This window comes from Branchiostoma lanceolatum, chromosome 18 (assembly GCF_035083965.1).
Source record: "Branchiostoma lanceolatum isolate klBraLanc5 chromosome 18, klBraLanc5.hap2, whole genome shotgun sequence".
Lineage (NCBI taxonomy): Eukaryota > Metazoa > Chordata > Leptocardii > Amphioxiformes > Branchiostomatidae > Branchiostoma > Branchiostoma lanceolatum.
Window position 1 is genome coordinate 15,199,636 of NC_089739.1, and position 14,779 is coordinate 15,214,414.

The 14,779-nt window shown below is 43.5% G+C and overlaps 1 protein-coding gene across 10 annotated transcripts in view; it reads right to left on the reverse strand.

Annotated features, from left to right (window-relative positions):
- LOC136424387 (oxysterol-binding protein-related protein 1-like) overlaps positions 1-14,779 on the reverse strand; it is a 207,010-nt gene that overhangs the window by 133,350 nt on the left and 58,881 nt on the right. For all 10 annotated transcript variants that reach the window (XM_066412975.1, XM_066412973.1, XM_066412974.1 and 7 more), the window contains one exon: positions 12,816-12,922. In XM_066412975.1, the coding sequence (XP_066269072.1) occupies positions 12,816-12,922 (107 nt within the window). The remainder of the gene's footprint in view (positions 1-12,815; positions 12,923-14,779) is intronic.

The window sequence follows — 14,779 nt, forward strand, 5'->3', positions numbered from 1 at the left end:
CCTTCACTTCATACAAACAAATACTATCATTAAATGACAAATCCAAACCGGTTATGCAAGCCATATCTTTTACTTCCAAATTTAACACAGTGGAATGCAACTTCAAAACAAATTCCCCTGGGAATACACAGTTTTTGGAACTACGCACACGCAGGCGAATTCAAGAAATACCTGTACAATTCTGAGAAATTTTTGCAAAACGGGCGTATAACATACTGTTAGGCTAGCCCCTGAGGCGTCGCCAAAAATGGAGAAAAAAAATAGGCACTTGTCCACAGCTGTCTTCTGTATACATCCACTCAGGGCCAGAAGGACCCAACAACTCACACATGCCCTTCCACCAACTAGACTGCTGACACTAAACAAATTTTGACCAAAATGGGAGAGCTTATAATTTTATATAATAGACCCTACCAGTGTGCTGTCTAACCAAAAAGCCTCCAGATTGGGCCAGAATTTCCAAGGAAAAGAAGAATTTTCAAGGGTTTAAGTAGGGACTATAACATATTCCCATTTTGAGCCCGCCTGCAACTCCACTCTAGCGTGTACCCTTGTCTACTGAAATTACAGCAGTGGAAATATGTTTTATTTCACAAGTTTATCTTTTAATATCCCGGTAGAAATGGAACTGTTCCATACAAAATCTTTTGAAATTTTCAGCTTTTAGTCGTGCTCTGTCCTCGTTCACATGAAATGGTTTGCAGAAAAACTATGACATGAATAATAACACCAATGTATAAACTCGAATCTTAAAAAACAGTTTTTAATGAGAACAACATGTGCAAAAGGTGCCGGCATTGATTGTTTTCAAGAATAACAATACAAAACAAAACAAAAGAGTTGGATTTTGACTGGGGACGGCGTCTTTACACCCGCAGCGTCATAATAATTTGGAATGCCAATGCGAAAATCTTTATTTCCTGCCGACTTCTCGGCAAAATGTGTATCACAATTTTTCAGAGTGGACGGCCTCTGACTTCCTTCAGGCCGTTCCAAGCTAAATGAGACCGTCATTTGATGGGAGGACGCTCCTATGGCAGAAACCCTGCTGTTGGCTGTTCATTTTTAAATCGATCCGGTCCACAAACTGGTCCACTGATTTTTATCACATCCCGGAAGCTGCAGTAGATGGGTCCATTCTGTGAGCCCCTATCATCCTTTGAGTTCGAATTCCATTCATGCTTCACCTCAATTGAGGATGCCTGCTTTATGCATCATGCTTCACCTCAATTGAGGATGCCTGCTTACCCTTCATAGTAGCGTACAACATGCTGGTGAAATCCTTATTGCCTAGTATTAACATGGCATGATATTGTTTTCTTTACATGTATGTATCAATCAAGGTAGAGCCTAATTTACAGAAGTTATATCCAACTAGTCCAATCCGCCGTGCAAAAGAGGTGGCTTGGTTACTAATGTAAATCGGTTATAATTCTATCCAGAAAACTCTTGAATAATTTTGGTCCACAGCAATCAAACTGAATATCAGACAATCAGCCACAAGTCAGTGTTGCAGAAAGTAATAGTGCCCGCTCACTACCAATTTTTTTTGGTTCACACATTATACATATAGGTACAATGTAGACTGGGTATTCACCTTTGGCTTACCCTGTTCAATATCGTTTTGGTTTTATTTCAATATTTGACACGGTTTTCATGTTATTTGAAAATAACTATTTTAATACTTTCTCGCTGCAATCAAACATGCTTACGGGCATCAATGCAACTTTCTTCCAACTACTGTTATTTCGGAGTTGATGTTTATATGTGGGGATAGCACCGTAACTGTCTTTGGCAATAGTGCCATCACTGACCACGTAGACCAGCCCCCTATTATCCACAATATGAACAAGTATCATACAAAATTTAGAATGTAAACACTGTTCATAAGCAACCAGAAATTTGCAGAAGATTTCTTTTCCAGAAGAACTTTCACAGTGCACAGTGTTTCGCAGAAAAGTTCTGACTACATAGTGGGGTTTTCTGCGGAACATACTCGACTTCTACAAAAGCCCCACAAAGTTCTGCGGGACGTTCTGTACTTTTCTGTGGGATGCACCATAGAGTTCAACTATATGACTGATTGCACACTTGTAGCTAAAATCTACTGCTTTTTAAAAATAAACTATTTCACATTACAGTATTCTGCAGTGTTCATGAAATAGAATTTTTATTACATGATCTGCCTAGTCTCGACAGTTGAAGACATTGAACAGTTTGAGTTCTTTTGTTCGAGTTGTGTATGGCAACTTGTGAACAAACAGGCTCAAGATCAGGTTGTAATAGTGTGTTGCACTAATGGGCCAATTTTTCAAGTTTCAAATTTTTCCACTTTCAGTACAGAAAAATTGCATAATTACAAATCATACCATGCATGGTACTTTTCAACTTTTGGACAGCAATGATTGGTTAAAAGTTGTGAGTTTTAGTATTGTATAGTACAGTACAGGCAGCATTCAGCACTCAGCTCACAGTTTAAAAGTGTATTCACAGAAGAAGACACCTCAGATATGCCGTCACTTGGACAGCTACTCGAAAGAGTAGGGCAAGTCTACATGAGTTCATCATCAGTTCTGTTGCAGCCGGGCTTTCCTAAGCCTTCTCTTGGCCTCAGCGGCTGCTATTCTTGGCCTCAGCGGCAGCTAGCACACTAGTGTTGGTACGGTAGTCTGTCCAGGACATGTTCCGAATACGACGTAGTGAGCGTTGGTGAAACTGTTCGAGAGTCTTGAGATGTCGTCGATAGGTGATCCAAGCCTCTCATCCATAAAGAAGTGTTGGGAGCACTACGGCTTTATAAACCTGAAGCTTTGTTGCTGTCTTCAGGTTGAAAACCCTTCCCCTTAAGTTTGCAAAGGGTGCCCAAGCGCTTCCTTGCCTGTGTGAAATGTCATCGTCAATGTTTCCTCTGTTGTTAAGAGTGCTGCCAAGGTAGCAGAAGTGTTTGACGCATTCAAGGCGTACTCCATCCATGTTTAAACTTACTGCTGGTAGTTGTTGCCCAGGAGCTGGTTGGATCATGACTTAAGTCTTTGACTTGTTTGTAGTCAGGCCAAGAAGTTTGTATGCAGAGTTGAGTGTCTTGTAGGTCTTGAGCCTGGTGGGCTACGAGTTTACAATCATCAGCATACTGGAGGTCATTAATAACAACCTTCTGAACTTTGGTGACAGCATTGAGGTGTCTTAGGTTGAAAATACTGCCGTCATAACGGTATCTGATTGTCACTCCAGGTGGAAGGTGGTCTTTGATCAGTAGCAGAACAGTGAACAGGTATATGTCAAAGATTGTGGGTGCTAATTATATACCCTTGTTTTACACCAATCGTAAGTGGTTCAGTTTCTGAGCCATTGTAGAGTACCTTCAAGTTGGCAGTCATTCCATCGTGTAGCAGTCGAAGTATTTATGAATTTATCCGGGCAACCAAACTGCTTCAGTATCTTCCAAAGTGCCTCAAGATTCAGAGAATAGAAAGCCTTAGTCAGATCAATGAAGGCCATAAAGAGAGATTGTCGTCATTCTGTACATTTCTCTTGTATTTGTCTGGCAGTGAAAATCATGTCTATAGTACCTCTGGATGGCCTAAAACCACACTGAGTTTCAGGCAGTATTTCCTCGCTCAGGGGGAGGAGTTGGTTCAGGAGTACTCTTGCCAAGATTTTACCAGCCGTTGACAGAAGGGCGATTCCCCGGTAATTCCCACTGTCTGATCTATCACCTTTTTTGTAGATAACAGTTATTACTGCGTTCGAACGTTCTTAAGGCCGTCTGGTAGAGTTTCATCCTCCCAGATTCGCAGAAGCAGACTGTGGACTCGCGCTGTGAGGTCAGGTCCACCGAACTTGTAAACCTCAGCAGGGATACTGTCCGGCCCGCTTGCTTTGTTGTTTCTCATTTGCTGGACCACCTTTTCAACTTCTTGGGAAGGGGGGGTTCAGCAAGTTCATTTTTTGGCGGATAATTTGGTAGCTGTGAAATCGTTGTCTCACTGACAGTGGATTCTCGGTTGAGGAGTTTCCTAAAGTGTTCCTTCCACCTGGCTTGGATGCTGGCTTCATCTTTATACAGAATACTACCATCTTCAGATTTTAGGGGTGCCAAACCAGACTTGGTTGGACCATAAAGCGCTTCGTGGCTTGGAAAAAGTTATGCATGTCATGTCAGTCTGCCAAGGCATGAAGTTCTTGTGCTTTTGCTTCCCACCATGTGTTCTTCATATCACGTATACGGGTTTGAACTTCAGCCTTTAGGAGTAAAAAGTGCTTGTGCTTTTGAGCATTGTGAAAGTCATCTTGCCAGCATACAAATGCGTGGCGTTTCTTGTCAATCAGGTCTTGAATCTCGCTATCATGCTCATCAAACCAGTCTTCATTCACACGTTTGTGCAGACCAATGGTGTTCTTACAGGTTTGGAGCAAAACGTTTTTAAGTGTTTCCCATTGCTCTGCCACACTTCCCGAATGGGTTACGGTCCAAGCTGACTCAGGCACTTGCGCAGATAAGACTGAAACAGTTCCCTTTCAGAACAGAGTTTGTAACTTATTAGTGTTGAAAATTGATCTTGTTACTTTGGGCCCTTTTCGCACTTTCTTCTTCAATGAAATGTTGTAGAACAAACTAGGCGATGATCAGTCCAGCATTCGTCAGCCCCCCGCATTGTGAGGGTGATCCTTACATTACGTTGATCTTTCGATCTTGAAATAACATAATCCAAAAGATGCCAGTGTTTGGATCTAGGATGACACCAACTAAAGTAGTTTTGTATTTGTTTTTTAGTCTAAAGAGTGCGTTGGTGATCACTAGTTTGTATCGTGTGCAGAGCGATAGGAGAAGTAGGCCATTTGAGTTGGCGTTTCCTAGCCCGTTCTTGCCGATTGTACCTTTCCAGCGTCACAGCCGTCACGGGCGTCAAAATCCCCCAAGAGAATGATCTTGTCAGTTGCTGGGATTGACTGAAATATGTTTTCTAGATCCTCATAGAATTTCTCTTTGATGTTGTCTTCTGCGGTCAAAGTTGGGGCATAGCAACTGATCACTGTTTCATTTTGTCAATTGTTGAGTTTGAGACGTAGAGTCATGAGTCTTTCGTTCACTCCAATTGGAATTTCCTCTAGATCTTGCAGAAGAGAATTCCGTATAGCAAAGCCAACACCATGAATCCGTCTGTCCTCCTCTGGGAGACCTTTCCAGAAGAAAGTATATCCCCCAGCATCTTCTTGATGTTGCCCTTCGTCTGCGAGTCGAGTTTCGCTAAGGGCAGCTATGTTTATGTCAAATCGGGTAAGCTCCCTTGCAACGAAAGCAGTGCGACGTTCTGGACGATCGCTGTTCTCTCTGTCCAGTAGTGTCCTCACGTTCCATGTTGCGAAGTAGAGACGTTGTGAGTCTTTCTTTGTAGGACTCTTCTTACTGCAGGGTGTGGTTTGACGCTGAGGAACTTCTGACACCACGTAGACAAGTCCGCGTGTGGTAGATTATTGTGAGGTAGCCCGTGCGCCAGGGGTTAACCGCACTCTTGACAAACGTAGACTCTGAGCCGGCCCAGTGGCCTGTCATAGACAGGACGACTGGAGCTATAAGTTTGTTGCAGCGGACAGCCAATATCTGGAAATACATGTATGGTCCAGCTTGCCTTGACGCGTTCCGCAACACGGATTGTAGGTCAGAGGTCAATGGTAAGGTTGCCACCAGACATAGACGCCGTTGGCCAGAATAAATGGCTCCTCCGCCGTCTATAAGGTTATATTACTCTTGCACCCGGGTTGAGTGCACTTGGAGCAAAGTAGATGATAAATGAAATCAAAACGTCAAGGAAATAATAATAAAACCAGCTGAGTAATGAGCTTTGACCTCTCAACCAAGGCCTAAAACCTCTTGCAATCCTTGGTGACTGAGACTCTTGAAGGCACAGAATCATGCCATCCTAGGTAGGGTTTTAAAGTGTTTCTTCTGTTCATGTTTTGTTTTTTTGTTAGTTTTGAGGAGATTTCAAAATCTTCTCATGTACAATCCCACACCTGGGGCTGGACCATCCCCAACCGGACTAAACTACATGCAGAGGACAGCCATGTACCCATCCCATGGAGCATTAAAATTTCCACTGATGGTGTCGAAAAAATGCTTCATGGTCTCAATTCCTCTAAAGCATCCGCACCAGACCAAATACCACCTTGCTTCCTCAAAATGACGGCTAGTGAAATTGCACCTGTGTTGACCAATATTTTCCAACATTCCTTAGACACAGGAGAAATCCCCCAAGACTGGAGGAATGCAAACATATGCGCCATTTTTAAAAAGGGAGATAGAGCAGTCCCACGTCATCTATGTAACAGCGACTCGACGACTCAAAGACACAACGGAGCGCGAGAGTACGGAGCAAAGGGGTTTACTAAACACTCATCGTGGGAACCATGTGGGGCGAACAGAGAACACGAGGCGTGACCTCGTTACATCATAGGTCAACGGACCGAACCTATTATAACACTAACATAGGGTGGCGTGATCTCTTTTCCTCTTTCTCTCTCTCTCTTAGTGTCCTAAATTTCCTTCTTCCCTCGTTTCCAATGTAAACTAAAGTAACTTGAGTAATAGAGATACATAATAGAATTGTAACTAGAATAACAGTTATAGGTCCTAGTAACATGCTATTAATAGTTCTGTAATACTATAATAATGAATCAGTGTTCTTCCATTAACAAATATCTGTTAGCATGATTCACGTATTTCTTCTTCAGTTTGTAAAATGGATATTTCCAAAATGACTGGTGTTATACTTATTAAAAATAAACAAACTTCCCACCGCCTACTCCTCTACAAATAAAACAACTATGCTGACAAGAAACTTTCTGCATCTAGATTTGACTTGTTCTGTCTTCTCTTCGATAAGTAACTGGAAAATTATTGTAACTACGGTAACATAACATAATGTCGGTAATGTAACATCTTTCTCAATACAGGTAATACCATAACTCGCTACTGGTCTTGTATGTATTCCTTCTTATCTTTCTTTGTAACTACATGTAACTTAAGAACTCTGTCAAACTGCAAATCAAATCAATTTAGTACCTTTGGACGTATATATGCTGCAAATGTAGAGACTGTATATGTTTTGTTCTATTTTGACTTAGGAGATAGGTGTGTGACTTGTCCTGTTATACTTTCAGTTTGTTATGGCATAAAGTTCTGTGGGTGTTGAACAGATGGAGGTGGTTCCGGTGGGGGCCGGACTGCCGGGGTGTCAGGAACTGGTGGAGAAGGGTCAGGTGGAACAGGAGGAAGACGGTCAGGTGGGCTCTGGCATTCTTCCCTCACCTGCGGTGTGTCGCGTGGGATGTCAGCTTCTGCTGAAGGTGATACTATCTTGGGATGTCTCTTCACCCGTGGGGTGTCAGCTTCTGCTGGTGATGTCAGGTGTTCTTCTTTCACGTGTGAAGTATCAGCGTCTGCTGCTGAAGTCAGGTGTTCTTCTTTCACGTGTGAAGTATCAGCTTCTGCTGGTGATGACAGGGTCCCTTCTTTCACGTGTGAAATTTCAGCCTCTGCTTGTGAAGTCAGGTGTTCTTCTTTCACGTGTGACGTATCAGCTTCTGCTGGTGATGACAGGGTCCCTTCTTTCACGTGTGACGTATCAGCCTCTGCTGCTGAAGTCAGGTGTTCTTCTTTCACGTGTGACGTATTAGCCTCTGCTAGTGAAGTCAGGTGTTCTTCTTTCACGTGTGAAGTATCAGCTTCTGCTGGTGAAGTCAGGTGTTCTTCTTTCACGTGTGAACTATCAGCCTCTGCTGCTGAAGTCAGGTGTTCTTCTTTCACGTGTGAAGTATCAGCCTCTGCTAGTGAAGTCAGGCATTCTTCTTTCACGTGTGAAGTATCAGCCTCTGACAGCAAAGTCAGGTGTTCTTCTTTCACTTGTGGTGTGTCAGCTTCTGCTGTTGATGGCAGGTGTTCTTCCTTCATGTGTGGTGTATCAGCTTCTGCTGGTAATGACAGGTGCTCCTCTGTCACATGTGAAGTATCAGCTTCTGCTAATGATGACAGGTGCTCTTCCGTCACATGTGGTGTATCAGCTTCTGCTGGTGGTGACAGCTGTTCTTCCATCACGTGTGGAGCATCAGCTTCTGCTGGTAGTAACAGATGCTCCTCTGTCACGTGAGGTGTATCAGCTTCTGCTACTGAAGACAGGTACTTTTCCTTCACCGGTGGTATGTCAGCCTCTGCAGAAGGGGACAGGTGTTCTTCCTGCACCTGGGGAGTGTCGGCCTTTTCTGGTGACGACAGGTGGTCTTCCTTCACGTGTGGGGTATCTGCCTCTGTTACTGATGACAGGTGCTTTTCCTTCACCGGTTGTGTGTCCGCGTCTGCTGATGGTGACAGGTATTCTTCCTGCACCTGTGGGGTATCAGCTTCTGCTACTGATGACAGGTGCTTTTCCTTCACCGGTTGTGTGTCCGCGTCTGCTGATGGTGACAGGTATTCTTCCTGCACCTGTGGGGTATCAGCTTCTGCTACTGATGACAGGTGCTTTTCCTTCACCAGTAGTGTGTCAGCGTCTGCTGATGGTGACAGGTGCTTTTCCTTCACCGGTAGTGTGTTAGCGTCTGCTGATGGTGACAGGTGCTTTTCCTTCACCGGTAGTGTGTTAGCATCTGCTGATGGTGACAGGTGTTTTTCCTTCACCGGTAGTGTGTTAGCGTCTGCTGATGGTGACAGGTGTTTTTCTTTCACCGGTAGTGTGTCAGCGTCTGCTGATGGTGACAGGTGTTTTTCCTTCACCGGTAGTGTGTCAGCCTTTGCAGCAGGTGACAGGTGCTCTAGGGCGTGGACCAGTGACCTTGTGTTTGTTTGTTGTTCAGTCACCGCAGGGTTGGTCACAACATTAACTACGGGAGTGGTATGTAGCAGGTGCATGACCTTGGGCTCTTGAACTTGTACACTGGAACAGCTAGCTGCCCTTCTAGAGCGTGCTAGGTTGTGTTGCGTACGATTTTTGCTGTACGAAATGCTATGAATACGTGGCTGGGCTTGTGTGGTAGACGTGGAATAATCAAAGATGGATCCATCAGGAAGGTGAATATAATGCTTACTAAAGTTTAGCATTAAACCGTTGGACTCAAGGAAGGGGCTTCCGGCTATAATCGGATCGACGAGGTCGTCCACTACGATCGCATCAAACTGAAGGGCTACTTTCTTCTTGTAGAACGTGGTACAGCACTCACCTACGGCAGAAAGTCGCCGCCCATCTGCTTGGATTGGAGTAAGATCTGTGTTGTTGGGGGTAATGCACAACCCCAAGCGCCGCGCTTCATCGGCACGAATCATGCTCGACTCTGCCCCCGAATCCAGGAGTATCTTGACCGCCGCTCCCTTGTGGAAGGCTTCAAGGTTCGGTGAAGCACTTGCTTTCACTCCGCGTCCGGATTCTTGCTGGGGAGGGGCGCCCACGTGGCGCGCAAAACTCCTCTCTTTGTCCTCGTCGGGCAAGTACGGACACGCACTGAGGAAGTGATCGAAAACTTGCCGTCCCGCTTGTTCACAAATCGGGCAGATCTTCTTGTCCCTTTTAGGTTCTTGGTTCTTCGGGCGTCGGGGGAGATCTTGGGTTCTCCAGCGCCTGTCTGGATCTTGTTGAGGGCTGGGGTTTTGGTTGAAGTTGTTGTTGTTGGAACGCCAGGTCCCGGATGTTGTTTTCCTTCCCCGCCATTGCTCCTTCTTCGCTGAGGGTTGCATTCTTCGGACGTCTTTCAACGCGTTTTTTTTTCACAGGGTTGCGCGGTATCCAAACTTGTTGGTGCTCTGTGGGCTCTGGATCCCACCGCGTGCCACCACGTCATCTATGTAACAGCGACTCGACGACTCAAAGACACAACGGAGCGCGAGAGTACGGAGCAAAGGGGTTTACTAAACACTCATCGTGGGAACCATGTGGGGCGAACAGAGAACACGAGGCGTGACCTCGTTACATCATAGGTCAACGGACCGAACCTATTATAACACTAACATAGGGTGGCGCCAAGTAACTACAGACCTGTTTCACTAACCTGTATATGCAGCAAATTGCTTGAACACATTATTCACAGCCATGTCATGAAGCACCTTTAGAGTCACAATATATTGACGGATTATCAGCATGGATTCAGAGCCAAGCAATCCACAGAAACACAGCTGATACTAACAGCTCACGACATAGCTGGTGCACTTAACAATAAACGACAGGTGGATTTAGCAATACTCGACTTCACCAAAGCCTTTGACAAAGTCCCCCATAACAAACTTATCTCAAAACTGGAGTACTATCATGGAATTCAAGGCACTACACTGAATTGGCTGAACGCTTTCCTGACCAACAGGGAGCAGACGGTAGTGGTAGAAGGGAAGGCCTCAGCCCCGGTTAGAGTAGCGTCGGGAGTTCCACAAGGAACCGCCCTGGGGCCATTGCTCTTCCCTTTGTACAAGAACGATTTGCCTGATCAGCTTGATTCAAATGTGAGGTTATTCGCCGATGACTGTCTGTTATATGTAGAACTGTCCACACATAATGATTCACAACTTCTGCAAAAAGATATGAACGCACTCGAGGAATGGCAAAGCAAATGGCTCATGCAGTTTAATCCCGAAAAATGCTACATTATGCACATAACAAGCAAAAGGACCCCACATGTAACTAGCTACCAGTTTTGTGGTAAGACTTTAGCAACAACAACAAAACACCCATACCTGGGTGTTACATTTAACAACCGACCTAAAGTGGGGTGCCCATGTCAACAACATAACAAACAAGGCTAAACAGACGTTGGGAGTGATCAAATGTAATTTGTGGCCATACCCATTGAAGGTAAAATCACTTGCGTACACATCACTAGTAAGACCAAACCTAGAATATGCCGCAACAGTATGGGATCCATATATATATACTAAGAAAGACGAAGATAAATTGGAGAGGGTACAGAACCAAGCAGCCAGATTCTGCATGAACAACTAGAGTTCCACGACCTCATACCTTCGCCAAATGATTTTGACCTTTATGACTGACGTATCAGGAGTGTTTGTCATCAATTATAAATCATACCAGTTGATCTTCTTCACCCAAAAAAGCAAAAGTATGAGCTTAAGAAAGAAGGTTATGCTAACAAAGTAACATTTATCATGAATTATGCAAATGAGGTCCTTATTAGCATAATTTGATTCAATGATGTTCACATTCACATAACTTCGAAATGACACAAGTATGAAATTGCCATCATGATCCTGTATGGAATTATAGTAGTTTCTCATTAATTATGCAAATTAGGCCTACATTTGCATATTTTTTTCTCAGTAACAAATGTCACATATTTCAATAGTCATATCATGGAACACAGCGTGTTTGTAAAATTGTCTCATTGATTATGCAAATTAGAATCTGATTTGCATAATTATCGTCCAATCATACAAAGCTTCACGTAAGCTATCTACATTTAGTACATACCACAAATCATGATCATTACCATCCATCAAGCCCATCTTGAGTTATAGTATTTTCTCATTAATTATGCAAATGAGGTCTTCATTTGCATAATTGATATCTATTAATATTTCTCTCTTCTTCAGTTACATATGTCACATGTGCAAGATGCAAGGACACGTGGAAGAAGATGAAGAAAGACTGAATGCAGCTGCAGGACGTTTCAACGACTGCAGATGCAGAAACCAGTGGATGATGATGATGATATGTCACATGTTTGAGAGTCCTATCATGGAATTTGGCGGATATAAAAAATTTCCTCATTAATTATGCAAATTAGATACTGATTTGCATAATAAGCATCTAATTATGTACATCATCACTCAAGCTATCTACTTACCAAAAATCATTGCCATCCATCAAGCCCTTCTTGAGTTATTCCCTTTCAAAGTCTGAACCAAAACCTGCTCCTGCAGTTCCAAAAAAGCCGCTAGGGGGCCAAAACCTATACCACTTACTCTCTGTCCGAAGAGCTATCCACCACTCAAAAATCAGTTCCATAGCTTGTCCAGAACACGAGATATCGAAACAAGAAGTTCCGCTGCAGTACCGTAACAAGCCGCTAGGGGACCCAAAATCTAATCATTTCCTTGTCTCATCAAGACCTACCCACCTACCAAATATCAAGACAATCCATCCAAGCCTTCTCGAGTTATGCTGGTAGTTACAAACATACATACATACATACAAACGCTACCCTCTGCATAACCTTCTCGGCGAAGGTAACTACCTCAGGGGTGCTAGTGTCACCAAAATGATAACAGATCTGCAGTGGATGTCACTCGAGGAGAGAAGGAAAATGTCCAGACTATGCATGATGTACAAAATGACTAATAAACTGGTGGACGTACCAACTAATAAGTATCTAATAATACCAGCTCAGAAAAGGACAAGAAATAGCCATGCCTTTAAGTATCAGACTTTTCAACCTAGGATTGATGTGTTTAAAAATTCCTATTTTCCTCGAACGATCGTAGAGTGGAACTCGTTACAACCAAGTACAGTGGAAGCATCCTCATTAGATAGCTTTAAACAATGCATGCAGTTAGATATGCGAAGGTTAGACGTGACAGGTCGTTCGGTGTAATATAACCAGCTGCTGCTGCACTGCGTGCCTGCGAAGCTGGTGTGTTGCGCCGAATGCCGGTTATACCAGCTACAAAATGTATATAGATACAGATACAGATACAGAGTATATGGACCCTGATCATGGAACAGCTCAGGGGCAACAGAATGGTGTACTCTGTTGCAAAAATGTATGAGATCACTTAATAAACATGGTATGGAATAACTGTATGACAGAAAAGAGTAGAGCCTGACCTCTTCCTGTTGTGTGAGAAGTGACAGACAGTGCGTCATGGCAGCGTACATGTCCCGGGAGGTGGTTGTGACTTGGTTCAGCTTCTGTGTGACCAGTCCTGAGGAACCTGCACAGGAGTGACCAGTTACAACTCGTCAAGCCAAGGAAATAACAGCTGGCAAGGGTCATCCATTATTAAAACTTCTTTAATCTGACATACCTGTAGATACGAGTTATCACTTTCTTTATTCTTTAAAAGGTCTAACTCCACTGTTAGATACAAGCCAAATCCATTTTCCATGTTACTAACAAATCCCAATCATACAACAAGTCCAACAGGGGGGATGCACCAGTTAGAGCCTACAGTCCTGGTGAAATTTGGGCAGTTTAGTGGTGGCTATGGTAGGGAAGACTCTTTACTTGTTGAATTACTTTGAAAAAAATGACCTTTCTCCATCTTGGGGGTTTCCGCACCCCCATGAAATAGTGGATCGATCGTCAGATGGCTGTTTGGAGCCAAAAGGACCAATCCATATCTCTGTTTAATTAGTGTTACAGTTGTTTATTTGCAGCCTAGCCATACAGAATGTGTGGGAATTGTGTTTGATGACGGTTGACTGATCAGGTTAGCATTTGAGGGTAAATTTGTATGTCTGAAGTCTTGATTCTTGAAATGAGAACTTTTTATCCACTTTTTATTCTTCATTTTCGCAAAGGTAAAAAAGAACAAAACATACATATAACTAATCAAAATACATAGTGCTGGGGAAAGTTGAGACCAATATGGTCCTTCCCCATTTTTCCTAATCAAATAATTAAAGATAATAATTTAAAGTGTAGAATCAAAAGAGTAATTAAAAACTTATCATCATAACTATCTAAAAAGATATTAACAAAAGTATTAGGAACTGTATATATAAAAAAACAAATACCTAACTGAACACAGAAAAGTTACCAACTAAATAAGCAAGGAAATGATAACAATTCGTTAAATGATAACAATTTAGCAAATAACAAGGAGATATTCTGAATCAAGGTTGATCTGTAATTGCCAACACAACAAATTGGACGTACCCACAGTTTAGACTGGTGAGCTACAGTTGTTGTCAAGGAATGAGCAATCCACTGCTTCTGTGACATCACGTTATGCAGATAGGAAATGTGACTCGGTGAGCGGTAGATCACATGTTGCAGAAAGTATATGGTGCCCCCGTCTTTGTTGAGGGATGGTTGTAAAGCCCGGATGTACATGTTGACCTCTTTAATTCCTCTTGCAAAAAAGGAATGAAAGGGGTGTCTGATGGTCTTAGACGGATTTTCACATCACATGGAACTAAGACTAATGCTTAAAGCCGACTAGAACACTTCGCAGCACCTTAGTGGACACTGAATCAGACTTTTTTGCAAGGGGTATTAAAGAGGCCACCTACATCCGGGCTTTACAACCATCCCTAAACAGAGACGGGGGGTGCCATAGACTTTCTGCAACATATGATCCACTGCTCACGGAGTCATATGTCCTATCTACATAACGTCCTGAGGTACCCAGCGCCCGGTGGGAGTTTTCGAGAGTACTGAGGGAGCCTGAAAACAGCTAGCTTCAGACGCCGTGTCAGCGAGTATTGAGCGGCGCCCCCCTCCCCAGAGCCAGAGCTGAACCACAACCCAACAGGAGCCTTTGACACTCAGCGGGCCCCTGGTTTATAGGGGCCCTCGCCGGTACGTAACTAGTACATTGCCTCGAGCAGTGCATGTTAGTAACCGGCATAGTCGAAGTTCAGTGGTCTTGTTAGACAGCTTTCTTGCTGCAACACCCAGGTGTACGTTCTGTCACCCTCTGTGTTTGTCTTCTCTCAACAGTGACTACACACTGGGACCACTAGCATTCCCACTGCTGACAAGAAGTGTTCCTACTACAGAGGAAGCCACAGCTATATATACTTACCTATGAGTTAGAAATGGGAACGTCCCTTAACACAACTAG